This window comes from Quercus robur, chromosome 11 (genome assembly GCF_932294415.1).
Source record: "Quercus robur chromosome 11, dhQueRobu3.1, whole genome shotgun sequence".
In the NCBI taxonomy this organism is placed as follows: Eukaryota; Viridiplantae; Streptophyta; class Magnoliopsida; order Fagales; family Fagaceae; genus Quercus; species Quercus robur.
This window is the reverse complement of record NC_065544.1, coordinates 9,638,557-9,658,795: the sequence shown is the minus strand read 5'-3', so window position 1 is coordinate 9,658,795 and position 20,239 is coordinate 9,638,557. Positions and strand designations below refer to the sequence as shown.

General features: G+C 36.8%; 2 protein-coding genes across 2 annotated transcripts; one reads left to right on the top strand and one right to left on the bottom strand.

Moving 5' to 3' along the window:
• Positions 1 to 818: 818 nt before the first annotated feature.
• On the top strand, positions 819 to 4,867 carry LOC126706916 (probable disease resistance protein At4g27220). Its single transcript, XM_050406498.1, has 2 exons — positions 819 to 4,086; positions 4,498 to 4,867. Exon 1 carries the CDS (start codon positions 1,283 to 1,285, stop codon positions 3,077 to 3,079), a length of 1,797 nt encoding a protein of 598 aa, XP_050262455.1. The 5' UTR covers positions 819 to 1,282; the 3' UTR covers positions 3,080 to 4,086; positions 4,498 to 4,867.
• A 7,333-nt stretch (positions 4,868 to 12,200) lies between these two features.
• LOC126707214 (accelerated cell death 11-like) lies at positions 12,201 to 16,537 on the bottom strand. The gene is made up of 4 exons (XM_050406804.1): positions 16,250 to 16,537; positions 15,937 to 16,109; positions 13,511 to 13,656; positions 12,201 to 12,465 (listed from the first exon to the last, which is right to left on the bottom strand). The coding sequence occupies exons 1-4, from the start codon at positions 16,433 to 16,435 to the stop codon at positions 12,347 to 12,349; spliced, it is 624 nt and encodes a 207-aa protein (XP_050262761.1). The 5' UTR covers positions 16,436 to 16,537; the 3' UTR covers positions 12,201 to 12,346.
• Positions 16,538 to 20,239: the final 3,702 nt, after the last annotated feature.

The following is a 20,239-nucleotide window of genomic DNA, read 5'->3' as shown; positions in this document are numbered from 1 at the left end:
TGCTACCTCCAGTAGTAACTTACTGACACGACCACGTGCAAGCTCCGAATCCACGGACTCCTTCTCTCTTGAATTTGCAAAACACAAACTCCCACATTTATGACTTTGAGATCTCACTCAAAGGTTTAGCAACACAAACTCTTTAGTTTGTGACTCTAAGAACACCCTTGAAGGTTTAGATTACATTTACCGGTTCTAAAGATATGAGAATGATTTCCGGTAGTAACTTTGATAGATGAAGGTACAATACCTTTTAGATCTCACAAGAGAACCTCCAAAGTCTTCACAAAACGTGTTTTAGGGTCTCCTTTATATACTATTTGAAATAGATCTAAAACCCTAATCACTTATTGAGCTTAATAAGTAGTTGGGCTTAATTAAAATTTTGCAAACCCGTGTTTCAATCGGTCGAACCTGGCATATTTCAAATTCTTCTTTCTGCAACTTGTATATTCTTGATTCTTGACTTGTATCACCTTGAGTATTGTCTAATCAAACCTATAGACTTAAGAATCTATATTTAGACAAGTTTGTACTCACAGTTTGCCAATTGTTCTAAACTTTTAGAACCCAACACAGATATAATTGGTTCATTAGAAGATTAGTTATATTCGCTTAATTCCTACTGGTTCATTATTGTATTGTGATGAATATACAAAGATCTAAGTCTTGGATTCTCTCATATACTCTCTCTAGAATCTGCTACTTTCTTCAGTACATACATATTACTCCACACAAAATACATATACGCATAATTATGCACTGACAATTTCCAAGTCTTCTTTGTAATGGGTTACTTATCTAGTTGGGTTGGGTTAGTTGCACAATGCCAGCATAATTTACTTTAACTGTAGTGCTCTCTTCTTTATACACTTTCTTAAGAATCTAAACCAATAAAAAAAAGAAACGCTGTCTCGGAGCCACCATGGAGTTTGCATCTTTCAGCAGGGACGCGCTAGAGTGCTTTTGTTGTCCACTTCTGTAAGCGATTGATTTCCTCGTTCAGTACACGGAAAACATAAACAAATTCAGAGATCAAGCACAAACCCTGAACGCTGTGGTGGCGGACGTAAACTATTTAGTTGAGCAGGCCGGAGGAAAAAGAGAGGGAATCAAAAATGAAGTCCAAGACTAGCTACGAAGAGCCAATAATAAAGCCACTGAGGCACAAAATCTGGAGAATGAAGTCCGAGCGAACCAGAGATGCGCCTGCGCTTGTTGTTCTCCTGATTGGCTTTCACGCTACAATTTGAGCAAGAAAGCTGTTAGTATTGCCGGAGAGATGGGTGTCATTTGTCAAGAAAAGAATTTTGAGAGTGTGTCTCTGCCTGCACCACCCCCTCCAATTCCGGAACCTGCAGCACCAGCACCGGCCAGTCATTTCATGTCATTTCAATCCACCCAAAATGCTATGGAAGAGATCTTGAAAGCTCTGAAAGATGACAACAACAACATCAACATTGTCGGGGTTCACGGGATGGGCGGTGTGGGCAAGACCACAATGGTGAAACAAGTTGCGGAAAAGGTCATGACTGAAGGTCTCTTCCATCGTGTGGTGATGGCCACTGTGTCGCAGACTATGAATCTCAAAAAAATTCAGAGTTCCATTGCGGACGGTCTAGAACTCTTTTTGAAAAAGAAGAGTGACGATGGGAGAGCAAATGAACTGAGGGCAAAAATAATGGCAGAAAAAAAAATTCTTATAATTTTGGACGATGTCTGGGAAAGGATTGAGCTATCTAGCATCGGAATTCCGTTCGACCACGACCTTGAGGCTTGCCAATCGAAGATCTTACTGACTACAAGACGAGAACATGTTTGCCATTCCATGGGATGCCAAGAAAATAGGATCCATCTCAATATCTTATCCCCGGAGGATTCTTGGGATCTATTCAAAAAGACAGCAGGCACTAATCTTGACTCTCCCGAATTTGAAGCTGTGGCTCGTGAGGTTGCCGGGGAATGTCAGGGCCTTCCCTTAGCACTCGTAACAGTGGCAAGGGCTCTGGGTGACAAAGATGAGGAAGAATGGAAAAAGGCGGCAAGGCGACTTAAAAGGTCAGTATCTCCAAACCCTGATCATCAAGAAAAAGTTACCGAGTGCATTAAGTTGAGCTATGATTTTTTGAAAGATCGGGAAGCCAGGGCATGCTTCTTGATGTGTTGTCTCTTTCCAGAAGATCACAATATCAGCAAGGAAGTTTTGGCGAGGTATGGGATGGGGCTGCGCTTGTTTCATAATGTTGACACATTGGATGAAGCAAGAGGAGATGCTGATACCTTCACCAAAAATCTCATTGACTCAGGATTGTTGTTAAAGTGTGATGAGGATGGATTTGTAAAGATGCATGATGTTGTACGTGATACAGCCAAATTGATATCATCATCAGGAAATGAGGAGCTTTTCAATTTTATGGCACAAGCTGGTTCTGCTTTAGAAGAGTGGCCACGCCGAGACACTCATTTTGAAAGCTACACCGCTGTCTCGGTTATGTTCAATGATATCAAAAGACTTCCTGATGAGCCGGTATGTCCAAAACTCCAAACCTTGTTGTTGCAGGAAAATAGAAACTTGAAAGAAATCCCAAGTGGGTTCTTTAATAGAATGAATACCCTTAAGGTGCTGGATATAAGTGGGTTGCCGGTAGTGTCACTTCCACCATCAATTAGACTCCTAGAAAACCTTTGCACCTTATATTTGGATCGTTGCAAGTCAAAAGATATTTCCATATTAGGAGGACTCAAGAAGCTGGAAATACTTAGCCTCAATAAATCTCTTATCAATACCTTCCCAGGTGAATTAACAGAATTGGCTGAGTTAAGGATGTTGGATATGACATCTTGTAACCATATCAAAACTATCTCGCCAAATATAATATCAAGATTAAAGGGGTTGGAGGAGTTATACTTGCAAGGAAGCTTTTGCCAATGGGGTAATCACAGGGTGGAGGGAACCAACGAAGAAAGGAATGCAAGCCTTGAAGAGTTGATAAACTTGCCTCAACTAACAACTTTGAAGATTGACATAGAAGATGTTAATTGCTTCCCTCGGAATGAAAACTTTATTCCAAAGTGGTAGAAGTTTGACATATGTATTAGCAGATCATTATTCAGCAGGCTAATGAATGTGCACCTGTCAAAATTGAAAAGGGCACATACAAGGACCTTGTTCATTGACATTACAATGAGCACCTTACCAGATTGGTTCTTTGAGGCTGTGACCGAGAAAGCAGAGATGCTTATCTATTCATGGTGCCCGGATCTCGTGAACATCCTTGTAGCATATGTGAAGGGAAGGTTGTTTGGATTGAAGTCTCTCTTTGTTGAGCAATGCCACACTGTACAATGCTTAATACCCTTAGCAGAAGTTATTCCAGACAACCCCGTGTTTGCCAGATTGCAGGAATTACACATTCACGACATGGAATCTATGAAACAGATATGTGTTGGCCAATTACCACCAGGATCCTTTGAAAAACTTAAATTCTTGGAGGTGCAACAGTGTTGTTACCTTGAGAATTCACTTCTGCATTCAAACATAATACAGAATTTGAATAATCTGGAAATACTAAAAGTAACTGGGAATTCTATTAAGGAGGTGTTTGAATTTTAAGGACTACCAGAGGGACGTCGTTACCTGGAACGATTAAAAGAACTGAGATTGGACAATCTATCTCAACTAGCAAGCATATGGAAAGGCCCTGCTCAGCTTGCAGATTTCAGAAATGTCAAAACTGTGATTGTCATTAAATGCAACAAATTGAAATATCTCTTCTTGCCCACCATGTCTCAAGGTCTTTCGAAATTGGAAAAGCTCTGGGTAGAGGATTGCTCCGACTTGGATGAAATTATTCAGAAAGATAGTGGAATTACTTTGGATAAAATTACATTCTCTCGACTGAAGACATTAGCACTGCAAAATCTAGCACATCTTGTTAATTTCTATGATGCAAATTCTTCATTGGAGTGCCCTTTTATGGAACACTTGCATGTTCGAGACTGTCCAAATTTTGGAGCACCCAACTTTCACAGCTCCAAACAAGTCCACTTGAATGATGAACATCACTATAACCTCCTAAAGAAGAGGTATGTTCCCATCATGGTTTTCCTTACATGTGAATAAATTAGTAGTATTTCTTTCTCCACAATTGGGAGCACTATGAATGCATATGTCAATCAGGGTTATAAATTATATAGACTTTCGGCTATTTTATCCACATTTTGGTTACTCATATGTAGTTGAGATTTTGATAGAATCATTCAAGAGAATACATTTGTTATTGTGCGTTTTTATTCATGCAATGGGTTATAGTCTAGCATGCCTCCTCGTATCAATTGGAAAATCTTTTCAATTGCTATCATAGTGTTTCTAGCCATTCCAGGCAAATGTGATTGCACTGGGCAATTACTATATAATTCAGCTGCACTGAATTTCATGATATATTTATCTCCTACAATTTATTAATTCTTTATCCTATTGTTTCTTAATTGTTGAAGACTGAAAGAACCAGAAGATATTTCAAATGCCTTGGAATAGAGATGATGCTGGAAAGATAGCCCCTGTAGAAGTGCACTGCAAGCTGCTTTCAAATGCATGGACTCAGAGATAATGTCATTTAGATTCTGAAGGAGCTTCTTAATCTATGGTCTGTTAATGTTGTATGGCAAATTTGTAGCCAAGATATTTGCGTTAACTTGTTCAAATGCATGATGTACATTAAGCATTTGATGTAATTTTTGTAATGTAATCTACAAGTGTGTCATTAAAATTCTTGCCAACAGATTGAAAGCTTGCATTGAAATTCTGGTTAATTCAAATCAAGCAGAATTCATAAAGGGTTGGAATATTTCTGAGAATGTCTTTTCTAACTCATGAATTTGTCAAAGGCTAACGTCTTTTCTAACTCATGAATTTGTCAAAGGCTACCATACAGGCTCTAGTCCTGCTAGATGTGTCATAAAGGCAGAATTTTGGAAAGCTTATGATTTAGTCAACCGGAACTTCATTTTGATGTGCCTTATTGATGCTGGAATCCCTTTGAGATTTGTGATTTGGGTTAGGGAATGCATAACCAATCTTAAGTATCCTATCGCTTTAAATGGTAGTATGGTCGGGTACTTTAAGGGTGGTAAAGGCCGTAGGCAAGGGGATCCTCTCTTCCCTTATCTATTTGTGTTAACAATGTAAGCTTTCACTAGATTTATAAAGAATAAAGTCCAAGGACCTAACTTGTTCAAGTTTCATGCTGTGTGTAAAGATTTGAAGATTACTCACTTAAACTATGCAGATAACTTCTTTATTTTGATTGGTGCTAATCTCCTTTCAATCCACATGGTAAAGGAAGGTCTAGAAGAGTTCAAAGCTACTGTTTGTCTTGCTGTTAACCCAGCAAGAGTGAGGTTTTCTGCTCTATTGTTCCTCAGGATTTGAAACTTAAAATTCTTGAGACTTAGCAATTAAACGAGAGACCACTGCCTATTAGATATTTAGGCCTGCCTATAATTCTTGGTAAACAGGACTTTGAAGGATTGCCAACCTTTGTTAGACAAGATCATGGCTACTGGCTAGGATCATTTCTTGGTCCTCTAGAAAATTATCCTTTTATATAATATCCTAATGTTCTGGTCTATCTATTTCATTTTTCCTAGAAAGGTTATTAAAACATCAGAACAAAGCTTCAACTACTTTCTATGGCAAGGACATGTTTCTAGCAAAGGAGGAATCAACATAGCATACTAGCATGGTACTAAGTTTGTTTACCTATGAAAGAAGGTGGCTTGGGCTTGGAAAAAACTGCTGATTGGAATATAGCTGCAATGTTTCGTTATGAAACATATTGGGAGCCTTTGGGTAGTTTGGGTGCATTAGTGTTTGCTAAAAGGCAAATGCTTTTGGATTGTCAAGCTTCCACAGGATTGCACATGGGGCTGGAGAGATATTCTAAGTCCATGAGATGATGTTAGAATATTTATAAAATTTGGGGTGAGTGGTGGTAAGAAGATCTTATGTCATGATAATTGGTATCCTGCTGGAGCCTTTTTCCAGAAGTATGACTTTAGGATCATTTATATATTTAGGTAATTGGTAATTTGGTATAATGGTAGAGCCCCGAATGCTAAAGTTAAATTTCAGGAGAGAAATGATCTATATATTCCATTCCTTGGCCATACTAGTGGGTGTGTATTATATACTTGCCCTTTGAGTGATTGTTGGAAACCCTATTAATGGGATGGTTATTGCTCTATAATGTCATGACACCTTTAATGATTGTCGTTGTTAGCTATTGGGCAACAGTCATTCTTTATACTCATAAATTCCCCTGTTATTTCTTTTTCACTTATGGTCCGTTTGGATTGAGGGAGGGGGAGAGGGAGTAGAGTAGAATAGAGTAGATTTAACACAAAATTAGCTTATTTTTAACCAACTCTACTCTACTCCCCTCCACTCCCCCTTCTTCCCCCTCCTTCCAAATAGGTCATTAATGCGGGTCTTTAATGACTAATTATGTTGCCCCTGAGCTTGGAAGACCTTATTTTTCTATATGCATCAACATGAAATACTACTCTTCTTGAATAGAACTCAAGTTTTAGCATTTAATCATTTAGTTTGCATCACATGGAAAATTTACAATAAAATTCGATTTTTATTCTTAAAAATCTTTCAAATATCATAAAGAATAGGTTAATACATTTGTCTTCACAAAATATATAAGAACATTCACTAAAATAATAAGGTTTTTGTTAAAAAGTAAAAAAGTCAACATGTCAACAATTGGGTAGTGTGATAGAAATGTTTTGGAAAAAAAAAAAATATATATATATATATATATATATACATATCTTTTTCATCATGAGAAATTGTAGGAGTAAGAGGTTTGTGTTTAGTTAATAGCTTACCACCTTTTCTTATTCTTTCTTCTTCCTTCTTTTTCCCCTTTTAAATTTATCAATTTACTTTGATTTAACAAATGAAAAGTCTAGAGGCATTGTGAATGCTCTGTATTGTGGTGGGATTCAACTATTCAAGTGAACTAAGTGTTAAAGGGAGTCAATATTTTTATACTTTTCTCAGTGTCTCTAACAAGGTTCTTTAACAAAGCAATCAAAGAATCTAGATAAAACTTAGTGAGTCTATTTGTGTAGTCCTAGCCATTTCAACAACATCAAGAAATGACATGAGCGATGTTATTCTACTAGTCAAAAATAGGAAAAAGTTGAGAAAATCCCCCTTAGATTCTCCATAAAACATGAAATTATTTAAAGTTTTGAATGTAACACTTAACTCTCCTCTAGTATTCTTTTATGTATAAATCGTTAATTTTGTATCTCTTGACCCCCCCGGGAGGTTTTTTAATGTATCACAAAAGTGCAAAACCCTTTAAATTTTCACATAAAACAAAACCATAGGGAGTTTCATAAATTATTTGTGTATAAACTGTCTATAACTTAAATTATTTAAATTGATTAACTTTTTATTTGTTTCATAATTATTAAGACTATTAGTACTGTAGGGACACGATTATTTAACGGCCCAAGAATGACGTTGGGCTCGCACATGGAAGATCCCTCACAATATGAGTTGTAGAGAATGGGCTTAAAAGGCTTGCCTTTGATCACGGGGCGATGGTCCGGTCCCGATTTTAGGGGAACTCATGTAAAAAAAAGGATTCAGCCTGAACATCCAAGCCCTACAGCGTCATAGCCTGAGGGGTTGGACTCCTCAGACTTAGTCCGAGGAGTATTAAGTTCTTCCCCTTCTCCTCCTTTTTCTCCCCCCCCCCTTTTCTCTTGGCTTTCGTTTCCTTTTATACTCGTATTCCTCCCTCTCGTTAAGATCCACGTGTGAGCTTTACCTTCGGGGCAGAAGACTTGTCCTATCCGCCCATACCTCAAGTGGCTAGGAGTAGACGTAAAGGTTGAATAGCTTGGTCAAGAATAGGGGCTTGTCAGGCACAGAGTTCTCTACTACAGTATGAGCAGTCTTTTCACTTATCCTATCCGTGCATTAAACTCCTCCTTGACAATAGGTCTCCTCAGATCAAACCCTGGGCCTTGATATAGGGCAGGCCTGGGCCATGAATTTTCTGGCCCACAATAGCCCCTCAAAATCCTGCTGCCCAACTTTTAGTCGGGGAGGAGGGTTTTGGTGACTTTGGGCCCACATCACGACTCGTTCAAATTCCGCATGGGAGACGTGTCAAGTCAAGAGTCATCCCTTCGTTCGCGAGTACCCTGAAGTTTCAGCAATCGAAGCGCGTCTTCCTGAGGATCTTGAGATCCTACGGTTGTGGATGGTGTGGGAAATTGAGCCAGAGCTGCCTTATCTGCAGCGCGTCTTGGGAATCTGCTCAAATTAAACTAAATGGCCCCTTCTTACCCTTTATATAAGTAGGACAAGTGGTTGTTCTCCTGGCATATAAACCCTGCTCTCTTCAGAATCATAACCCTTTGTCCATATCCAGTTCCCTCCTCCGGTGTCATCTTCCCTTTGCGCCATATGTTTGAGGCTTGGGTGGAGATGGAGGAACTTCACCCACCACAGAGACACCAGACCCTTCCGAGACGCAAAGTGATGTGGCTTGGGCAGGGGAGGCACAGATTTAAGGTGTCTTCCCGCTTAGACATGGTGGGGATGGTATTGTCCCCTCTTTTAGTCAAAATCCGAAGCAGGTTCTGGTTACGCCAGATTTTTGGTGTGTCAGAAGAAAGATTTTCCGCCATCAGCGTCGTCTGCCTTGTCGCAGGCAAATTTTGGTGTAGACTCCTCAACTTCCGGTTCCCGGCACCTTCTCTTCAACGGTGTGGGCCTTAAGTTGGGCTCCCTGCACCTTTTCTTCAGCTGCGCTAGCCCAAAGCTGGGCGCTCTCTGCACCTTTTCTTCAACGGTGCAGGTCCCATGCTGGGTTCTTTTGCTGCCTGAGTTATGAGCATGTAAAAGTGTTGAGGAAGAACAAAGTCTTGAAGCAGCAGCCAACCTCTCATCTGTACTACCTCCTCGGCTTTATCTTATTCTCTTATACTGCCTCCTCGGCTTTATCTTATTCTCTTGTATCTTTCTCTTCGATTGTGTACTTAGCTTTAATATAAGCTGACTCCAGTTTTTCATTGTAAGCTGTACTATTTCTTTGTTTTAATAAAAAGGGAAATTTATTTATTTGTTTTGAATATTTTTCTTTTTTGCAATATTACTTTGTGAATGGGTGTGCTCCATATGTGTTTTTTCTTCAATGATACTTAGAGCAGGAAAACTTTAAAACAGAATCTAACTAATTTTAATTTACCGACATTACCAGGCATAATAACGATAATTCACAGTAAATTAAACTTAGGAAACTAACCGAGATAACAGCTGAATATTCTGTAATAAGTGCGAGGAGACCATCCGAGAACGATAAACTCTAAATAATTCATCCGAGGGGGTAACCGAGCAGTAATGGACTCCGATTGTGTTTTTGGTAACATATTGCTCTATATTGCATCAGTCCCTTTGGTACTGAGGATCCGAGAGTAGACTTGAGAATCCATGCAGTTTAGGAGTTAACCCAATTGTTAATGGAGAGTTCTCCTCGGAAGGATTCTAAGGTCCATGCAATGTAGTTTTTTCTTTGAAGTAGTTGGTTTTCCCCTAGGCTTGAGTCCGAGGATCATGCAAGGCCTTGGTTCTGTCCAAAACTTGTGTTTTTCTTTCTTTGCGTACCTGGTTTCCCCACAGGCTTGAGTCGGAGGACTATGCAAGGCCTTGGTTCTGTCCAAAACTTGTCTTTTTCTTTTGAGTACTTGGTTTCCCCATAGGCTTGAGTCCGAGGACCATGCAAGGCCTTGGTTCTGTCCAAAACTTGTCTTTTTCTTTCGAGTACTTGGTTTCCCCATAGGCTTGAGTCCGAGGACCATGTAAGGCCTTGGTTCTGTCCAAAACTTGTCTTTTTCTTTTGAGTACTTGGTTTCCCCATAGGCTTGAGTTCGAGGACCATGCAAGGCCTCGGTTCTATCCAAAACTTGTGTTTTTCTTTCGAGTACTTGGTTTCCCCATAGGCTTGAGTCCAAGGACCATGCAAGGCCTTGGTTCTGTCCAAAACTTGTCTTTTTCTTTCGAGTACTTGGTTTCCCCATAGGCTTGAGTCCAAGGACCATGCAAGGCCTTGGTTCTGTCCAAAACTTATCTTTTTCTTTTGAGTACTTGGTTTTCCTATAGGCTTGAGTCCGAGGACCATGCAAGGCCTTGGTTCTGTCCAAAACTTGTGTTTTTCTTTCAAGTACTTGGTTTCCCCATAAGCTTGAGTCCGAGGACCATGCGAGGCCTTGGTTCTGTCCAAAACTTGTGTTTTTCTTTTGAGTGTATTTATTTGTTTTTCGAAGGTCAGCCCCTAGACCATGGCGGGGAAAATTGGTTTGAGGCCGGAAGCCCCTAGAGCTGCCCGCGCCGTTGGCAATGCAGGGCGTAGCCCCCGGCAGAAGTTTATGTCGGAGCAACAACTACATGTCATCGGAGAGGGAGGAAACCCCGCGAATCTCTACTTGCTAGAGAGTTGACTTCACCGCCACCTGGGCCAATGCGCAAGCCTTTCCCACAGACGGCGCCAATTGTAGGGACACGATTATTTAACGGCCCAAGAATGACGTTGGGCTCGCACATGAAAGATCCCTCACAATATGAGTTGTAGAGAATGGGCTTAAAAGGCTTGCCTTTGATCACGGGGCAATGGTCCGGTCCCGATTGTGGGCCAGAAAATTCATGGCCCAGGCTCGCCCTATATCAAGGCCCAAGGCCTGATCTGAGGAGACCTATTGTCAAGGAGGAGTTTAATGCACGAATAGGATAAGTGAAAAGACTGCTCATACTATAGTAGAGAACTCTGTGCCTGACAAGCCCCTATTCTTGACCAAGCTATTCAACCTTTACATCTACTCCCAACCACTTGAGGTATGGGCGGATAGGACAAGTCTTCTGCCCCGAAAGTAAAGCTCACACGTGGATCTTAAAGAGAGGGAGAAATACGAGTATAAAAGGAAACGAAAGCCAAGAGAAAAGGGGGGGGGGAGAAAAAGGAGGAGAAGGGGAAGAACTTAATACTCCTCGGTCCGAGGAGTCCAACCCCTCAGGCTATGACGCTGTAGGGCTTGGATGTTCAGGCTGAACCCTTTTTTTTACATGAGTTCCCCTAAAATCAGGACCGGACCATCGCCTCGTGATCAAAGGCAAGCCTTTTAAGCCCATTCTCTACAACTCATATTGTGAGGGATCTTTCATGTGCGAGCCCAACGTCATTCTTTGGCCGTTAAATAATCGTGTCCGTACAAGTACTCTAACCATGTAATTTCTAATTTATTTAATAAAAAATTATTTTTGTCAAAACATGTAAAGAATATTAATTGTCATCAATATGATTTATAAGAGAGTTTATGCTTTACAAACATACTTGATAAAAAAAAATATTTTGAATTAGGTAAAGATTAACTTGATGTAAATATTTTTACTGTACATGAGAAAATATTAGTTCTTAAATAATATTACATAAATACTTTATTTATGAAATATATGCATAGTTATGTGTGTAAATTATTCAATACTTCAGGATCAATGCTCACTTCTTTCACTTGAATAGGGAGTCCGACTGTAAGTTTAAAGTATATAGTTAGAGCATCTCCAATAGCATCAGCAAAGACAAAATAATCTTTATTTTAGAGAGTATAACCACAAAATGCTGCTCCAATGGCCTCTCTATACATGAAATTTTTTTTGGCTCATGAACAGTAGCTCATCAAGTCTGATGAGCTACTGTTCATTCTTCAAATCCTTTTTTACTATTATAATAATTAGGTGTTGAATAAAAAAATGTTAAAAGATGTGTAATTGTTAAAAAAAGAATAAATAATAAATAAAGAAATAATATTTAAATGAGATAGAGAATGAAATAAAGAGTCTGTTGGAAAGTGTATTTGAAAAAGTTAGTAGATAAAGGTAAAAATCACTGTTCATTCTCCAAACAATACAAAAATTTGATGATTATACTGAAGATGCTCTTATAGATCTACATTGTACTAGTAATGTAAATTTTACATTGTATACATTTGTAAAAAGTGTACAATATAGTACAATGTAAACCCAAAAAAGAAAAAATTAATAATTAATTAACGGAATGATTATGACAAGAGAGGAGGTAAAACGTGAGTGGTTTGGTAGGCTAGATTGCTATAGTAAGTGAAAATAGATATTCCAAATCCCATATGAGATGATGATAAGAAAATATATAGTTATCAAATTTTACATCATTATTAAACACACATTGTTTATGAAGCAAACTGATTATATATTCTTCATAAGCAAATTGCCATAGTGGAGTTTAAATTAGATCATCTTAAGCAGCTCAGCTCCTGTCTCAGTTGATAGGAAGATGTTATCCACGTACTGCAGAACAGCTTTTGATGCAGTAATGTACTTTTGCATAGGCTCCTTCACTGAATCATCTGATAAAGTTTAAAGAAAATTTAGAAGAACAAAACCAAAACCATTTAATAAATATTTAAAATATGCAAAGATTTTCCTTTTTTTTTTTTGGTTATGATTAATCTCAAAGGAAGTCATTTTTGCTAGAGTGAAAACTTTAGAGCCCATTCGGTAAAATTGTTTTAGTAACGTTGTTTAAGTGTTGTGGAAATATATGTGGATGAAAAAGTATTGTGAAAATACGTGTTGTGTTGTTTAAACAACGAATACTGTTGCTTAAATAACGTTACCAAATAGGCCCTTATTCACCACTAGTGTAACTGAGGTTATCATATGTCAAACAAAAGCTAGCATATGATCAGAACTCAAAATTTAAAACTAAACTATTAGAAAACACAGAAAAAAAATACTATGAGGAGGCCTCACATTAAGAGTATGGCTCACATAAAGTTACTAAAGGCATGATAGAAAGTAAGGTGGAGTGAACTTAAGTGACTTGTTCTATGAAATTTAGGAACTAGTGTTTTATTGGTATCTTGAAAGAGAAATGCTAATGTCATTGGTGGGCCTAGTCTAAAACTAGTAACAAAAAAGCAACTTGTTACATAAGATTTTTTGTGAAATTGTTGTAGATATAATATTATTTATCTGCAAATCAGGCAAAAGTTACTTAGATGAAAAATTATTGTTTGTATAATTTATAGTTGGTTTAGGGGTGTAGACTTAGGATAAGGATCAACAATAGTTTGAGAAGAGGGAAAGGACAGGAAGAGTAGGACATGTTGAATTTTTTTTTTTTTTTTTTTTTTTTTGGAGGAATAGGACATGTTGAAATTGATTGCACATTTTATGCTCCCATATAGAACCAAAATTGAAAGGTATCGTATAGCTAGTCTTTTTGAAATAGGAATTAGGATCATAACACTGGTATCCTTTATGTTCAGTGCTCAAGCTTTCGACCCAATACGTGAGGCAAGTGTATTATCTGCTCCTCATTTCAAGAAGATACAATACTATCAACATTTCGAAAAGAAAGAAGCTAAGAATATAAGATGGAATACTTACCATCTTCATTTAACAACGTAAATAAGAGGTCCTTAGAAGGAAGTTCTTCCAATGCAGCAATCACAGCTTTCTTAACGGTCCATCCATGGTATGGGGCAAAAACTTGCTCATAAGCTGCTGTAAATGGCTCAACGAGTGAATTTCCCCTGTCATGGTGGAAGGCGTTATATAGTAATTTACGTTTAAATATAACAATGATCTATGAGAGAATAGTATGCATATAAGGACAATAATATTATTATATAATAAAATGATATTTTACTTCGCTACATGCATAACATGGGTCTGAATATCAATATCACCAAGCAAATTGAAAATAGTACACAAGTTAGGCAGGAAGTTGTACAGGGAGAACCCAAAAATAAGAAAAATAGAGTGGAAGAATCGACAATGTTCACATAGATTGGAAGTCGTTTGTCAAGGTGAGCAAGTGGTTTTTTTTTGTTTTTTTTATAAATATGTTAATTTTTCAAACTTATGGTGTTCACTTTATGATAATTATCAGACTTAGACACTAATTGGTTTTTGGTATTGACTGGGATTGAATTCAAAATCTCTTATTTAATAATAAAAGACTTTACTAGTTAAATTAACTGGAACCCACGAACAAATTGTTTGTAAGTGATCACTTTACTGTGGACAAAGGCAAGAGAGACCAGCCACATATCTCGTTAATGTTAAGCACAATAAAGGTGAGCCCTAATGTTAACAAGATTATGTGACCAGATTCATCAAAGAAGTGTTACAAATACAACAGACAAATGAGAAAGTAGCTTTAATGGCCTTCATGGGAGGACTATTATCTACAAAGCTTCTATTCTCATTGTTAAAGTTACCACCCACAATTATAGCTAAAGTGATGTCTGAGGTAAGAAACATATGAATGTTTGAGCCTTTGAGGACATCAATATTCAGTTGATGTAAAAGAAAACATATGAATGATGACTAATGGAAAGTGGTCAGATGCATTATTATTAAAAAACAAAAAAATTAAATAGAATTTAATATTGGTAAGTTTTTATTTATTACTTTTTTTTCTTCCTTTTAATTTTTTTTAAGCTTCAATTCGATGGGTTTGTCGTGGGTGCTGTAGATAATTTGTGGGTTTCAACATTTAACCATATTTGTATCATTGCAAAATTGATCAAACTTAAAAATATTTTCATTAAGTGTGAAATCCTTTATAAAATATTGTAAAAGGTTTCACCCAATAAATATGGTAAATTTTTTTTACAAAAAACACATAATAGCTCTCTCTCCATCTAGTGGCTAAGTCACCAGTCTAGTGGGCAGGTCACCAGCCTAGTGGGCAGAATCGTTGATCTAGCTGATCACTGGATCTGGCAGTTTGGTGGCAAGAGCAAGCAGTCTGGCTAACTCTAGTGACTAAAAGCCGTTGGTTTTGGTGGTTTGTACGTGAAAAATTAAAATGCGGCACTAAATACCTTAAATATTTTATTGAAAATGTTTTTCAAATTTAATATATTTTCAAATTGAAACATTTTACAGTTAAACATATAAAGCATTATTTTTTATTTTTTTTTTTTATGCATAACATTGTAGGTGTGGTGGCTTAGCGATTTTTTTTTTTTTTCTTAACCTTAAAGTCGCCATTATCCTTTTTTCTTTTTTCTTTTTCTCCTCTATATCTCTTCGCTTTTTCACCACTTTAAAATTTGGGTTTTTGTTATAAACCAAAATTTTAAATATTGAGAAGAATAGAAAAAGAAATGTTGAGAATATATATATATAAAGCAATCAAGGAAGTGAGATGAAGTGAGATCGATGTTGATTGTACCACTTTGCTGGTATCCTCTTAACACTTATAAACTAAGTATTTTTTTCAATTTATTTTAAAGAAAATAGATGTCTCAATTTTAGTATTTAGGTAAATCTCACATTCTAAAAAAAAAAAATTCCTCCCTAAAGGCATAAGAATTAACTTCCATTTTTTCCCCTACTGTTATTAACTTGCATAGTTTTAAAGCATTAACAAATGCAATTCACACGACCTTTCTTTTTCTTCTTCTTCTTCTTCTTCTTCTTTTTTTTAATTTTTAGAATCATATATGCAATTCACCGAGAAATTATTGTGTATTCCCGGATTATCATAAATGCATACTCCCTCCTCTCACATGAATGATGAGTCCCACTAATTAAATTCATGGTGTGACCCACCATTCATGTGAGATGAGGGAGTACGCATTTATGGTACTCCGGAAATACCTAATAATTTTCCCAATTCACTAATCTCTGATGAAAAAAAAAATATATATATATATATTCTTTTTTTTTTTTTAATTGGGAGCAAGGGTAGTATATAAAACTTTTATGTGAAAATTATACTATTATTATTATCATTATTCTTATAGGTAGTGTTTGTTACAGGGTTTTTTAAACCGAAATCATGAGTATTTTTGGCATACCCGCTAGCAAGAACTTGCTCCAGCATCACCCTCACCAAGTCAATTACACGCTTAAGCCGCACCAGGTTTCTGCAATGACTACCAGTATTTTTGGCAGATCCATTTTCAGTCTCACCTTCCAGTAAAGCCTGTACTGTGTCGTATGTCTTCGAAGCTTCCTCAAGATTATCCACCTTTCATTGGTTGTATTACAGATCGGGACAGAGTTAGAGTAGTGTATGATGAAGAACAAAGAAATTACAGCAAACTTGAGAAACATTGTTATAGAAGATATTAATTGCCATTAATTATATGGGTACACACTTCATAGTACCTTGCTTTGGAGCTCCAAGTCCGCAAACTTAAAAGCGATTCCTAGGAAGAAGATGGAAGGAGTACTGAGACGGCCAAACTGAACTACATCACTGATCTTGAGGTGTGGATTCTCTGAGTTTACAGTACTGGAAAGCCCCTCGATTGCATCTGCCAACTTCCTCAAGGGATTGTCTCGTGTCGCCATTGCAATTGCAAGCCAGTAAGTTCACAGAAAATTCAAGGTTAGCTTCTTAATCACAATATATATTAGTGTGTAGAGAATTAAGTATTGCACAACCAGGCTTTCATGTGTTGAATTTATTCTTTGTAACCGCGTTGAAACCAAGCGATGCTCTGATATTAAGTATCATTAAAGAACGTTCCAGAAAAGCTTGCTAAACACACAGCACACTGCACACTGACTGTAAGGAGGGAGAAAGTATACGATATTTCAGTAGTACCAACTCAGCATTTGTTTTGGTATTTTCTACCCAATAAATGACCCAATAAATGAGTGACACATATTTCAAAAAACCACATCAGACTATTCTAATAAATTATTAATTTATCTTCCCGATAGTATAGAAGATTGTAATTAATTTATTAGAGTAGTCTGATGTGGTCTTTTGAAACAGGTGTCACTCATTTATTGGGTAGGAAATACCAAAACAGATGCTGAGTTGGTATTACCAAAACATGAAATACTTTCTCGTAGGGAAGGTTTGCTAACGCATGCATCTATCTCCAACAGTTATAATTTGCATTAAAATTTGACCTACTTTGTCAAAACCCATCTTTACTATTTTATGTAACTACTTTATAAACAAATACACCCTCCAATTTCACTGCATGCAGCTGTATACTTACCGTTGATCCCACTAATGTGTGAGGCCCAAAATTCAGTGGTGGAGCCAAGAAATTTTCTTAGGGGTGCCGGTGAATACATTTTTGTATTATTTTTAGATATATCACCAAATGTAAAAGAAAATTAATGGAAATTTCCCCTAGCTCCTCCTATGGCTCACATAATATGTGTATTTCATTGCATATAGTGGAAACACAAGATCATTTTTCCTTTAATAATCTCTCTATCATTTTTCTAATTCATTTGTTGAATTCATATATAGGACTATATTGGCAAACCGTAAACTAATGTAACCAATTTATGAATCTTAGCATGGTTTGGTGCCGGATCTCTGGAAGAAAATTAATGGAAAATTTTAAAAGCTAGAGGGGGCCATGGCCCCCCCTTGACACCCCCTAGCTCCTCCTATGGCTCACATAATATGAGTATTTCATTACATGTAGTGGAAACACAAGATCATTTTTCCTTTAATAATCTCTCTACCATTTTTCTAATTCATTTGTTGAATTCATATATAGGACTATATTGGCAAACCGTAAACTAATGTAATCAATTTATGAATCTTAGCATGGTTTGGTGCAGGGTCTCTGGCCACTAGACCATCAACACCGATCGTCAGTGCATCATCTCTGGCCACTAGACTGCTAGCGCCAATCATCGATAAGGCGTCTCTTGCCACTAGACTACCAACACATGTGGAGTTATAATTGTCATAATGACAATTATACTATCTTGCGCATATAATTGTTATAATGTAGTTTCTGTGAAACATGTACAGTCAAGAAAAACCGTTGAAAGTAAGTAGTGGATTTTTTTTTTTTTAATACAAGATAGAATTCTACTCTAACCTAATCTAAGTGTATATGTGTGTGAAGCTCCCTCCTAGTAACTTGAACCCCGACCCTTGCCCCCCACACTTCACAAGCACTTATATTTGTGGAGTGATTATCTCACCAAGGGTATGCAGTGGTGTAAGTAGTGGACTTCAACAAATATAAAATTTTCAAACGGTATTTAAGTGTTTTTTTTTTTTTTTTGACAGGAAACGGTATTTAAGTGTTGTTTGTGCTAACGAAGTAAATTTGATATTTTTGTAAAGTCCTGATAGAGTATCCGGTGCTAACACGAAAATTAGGAATACTTGGAAAATTTAGGACCTGTCATAGTGCCATGTTTAACAGTGGAGCACATTGTCTTGTTTTTTGTAAAGTCCTGATCATAGAGTATCTGGTACTAACACGAAAATTGGGAGTACTTGGAAAATTTAGGACCTGCCCTGGTGCCATGTTTAACTTTGGAGCACATTGTCTTGTCCAGCATCATGGTGTAGACAAATACATTGGGCAATGATACGTTGTCGGATTCCCTATTCCTCTCTGGTCAGGAAGGGAAGAATATCGACCTCGCCAACCGATACTTAAACTCTAGCTAGATTTATCAAAGAAAACATTTGCTAAATTTTGCTTAAAAGAAAATGAACATCTTAAAAGAAATTGGACACATTTTGGAATTAATACAATGATAGTGTTGGTTTTTAGACCCCTTAAACAATTGATTAAACCTAGGTAATTAGCCAAGTTGTTACTTAGTCCAATTAAACAAGTCTAGGTTATCACAATAATAAAGATCAAATCATGCAAAGCAGCGGAAAATAAATAACACACGATATGATCACCCAGGAAACCAAACCGGTAAAAACCTGGGGAGGATTTGACCTAGTTATCCTCAAGATAAACTTGAATCCACTATCAGAAAGAATCGAAGTTCATACAAAAGGACTTACAAGCACCCCCGCTCGACTTCCTACTGCTACCAACCAGTAGAACTTATTGACACGACCACGTGCAAGCTCCGAATCCACGGACTCCTTCTTTCTTGGATTCCCACCAGCTACAAGCACTCCCGCTTGTGTATTCTTTAAGCTTTAATGGCAGCAACTGTTTTGATCATCAAGGTGTAGAGAATATCTCCTCCTTGAAAACCCTAAGTTTGTGTAAAGGAAAGCTTCTCTAGATCTCACAAGAGATTTACACAAACCGCAATATGAGCAACATTAAAACGTGGCTAGGGTTTTCCTTTTATACTTAGGACAAATAAGAAACCCTAAAAACGTTTTAAAACAACTAGGGCTGAGTTGGAAAATTCTGCAGAAAAGCAATCTGCCCGATATTCGATCGGTTGAGCCTAAGCTTCGATCGATCGAGCCAGGCCGAAAGCCACACTGCTTTCTGCTTTACACTCGATTCCAACTTTACATTGACATACAACTTTGAGCTAGCTTTAAACACTTCTAAACACATTGTTTTGATTATGGATTGCCAACAAAACAAATTAGAGTTCTAAATACATAAAGTCCTAAACTTTAAAACCTAACAGATAGTTTATAGACAACTTTTGTGTCACAACCTTGACATATGTGACTGTAAATAGTAAAAAAAAAAACAAAAAAAGTAGTGAATTCATATGTAAATGATAGTTAATTAAAGTTGCACATATCATAAAGTTGTAGCAAAAATTGTAACAAAGTGTGTGATCCTAAAAGAACTAATCGAATTAAGTCATATTATTGAAAAGGATTTGATACATTTTCTTATAAATGATGAAACACACTTTTTTTTTTTTTTTTCAGAAATATAAAATGCATTAGTAAAATTAATAAAGAACTAAAGATAAGATCACTGAAAAATTTCATATTCCACACTACTCCTTAATTTGTGAATTTTTGTTGGTAGCCTAGTATTGTTGTAATAAAATTTAGGAACATGTTTCTCAAAAAATCAAGGTCCATTTTCCTATTTAATCTCCAAATAAACAATAAGTTTATTGATACTACTTTTTCAATAACTTGTATTGACATGATATGAATGATGGATCATATGAAAGTGATTGTGTACCACTTATATATAACTCACCACTTTAATAAATTGTGAAAATATTTGTGTTCGTAATAAAGTTGCCAAAGGAAAGGAGAAGTTTGGATAGAAAATTAGAGTATATTTTTTCAAGAAAAAATAGTGTATACCTTCCACTATTTTTTCATTGAGAAATAGAATACGTTGTTCTTTTTTTATAATAATTTTATTATTGTTATAAATATTGAATACACCTTTCAAAAAGAAATTAGGGAGTTAAAATTTGTATTGA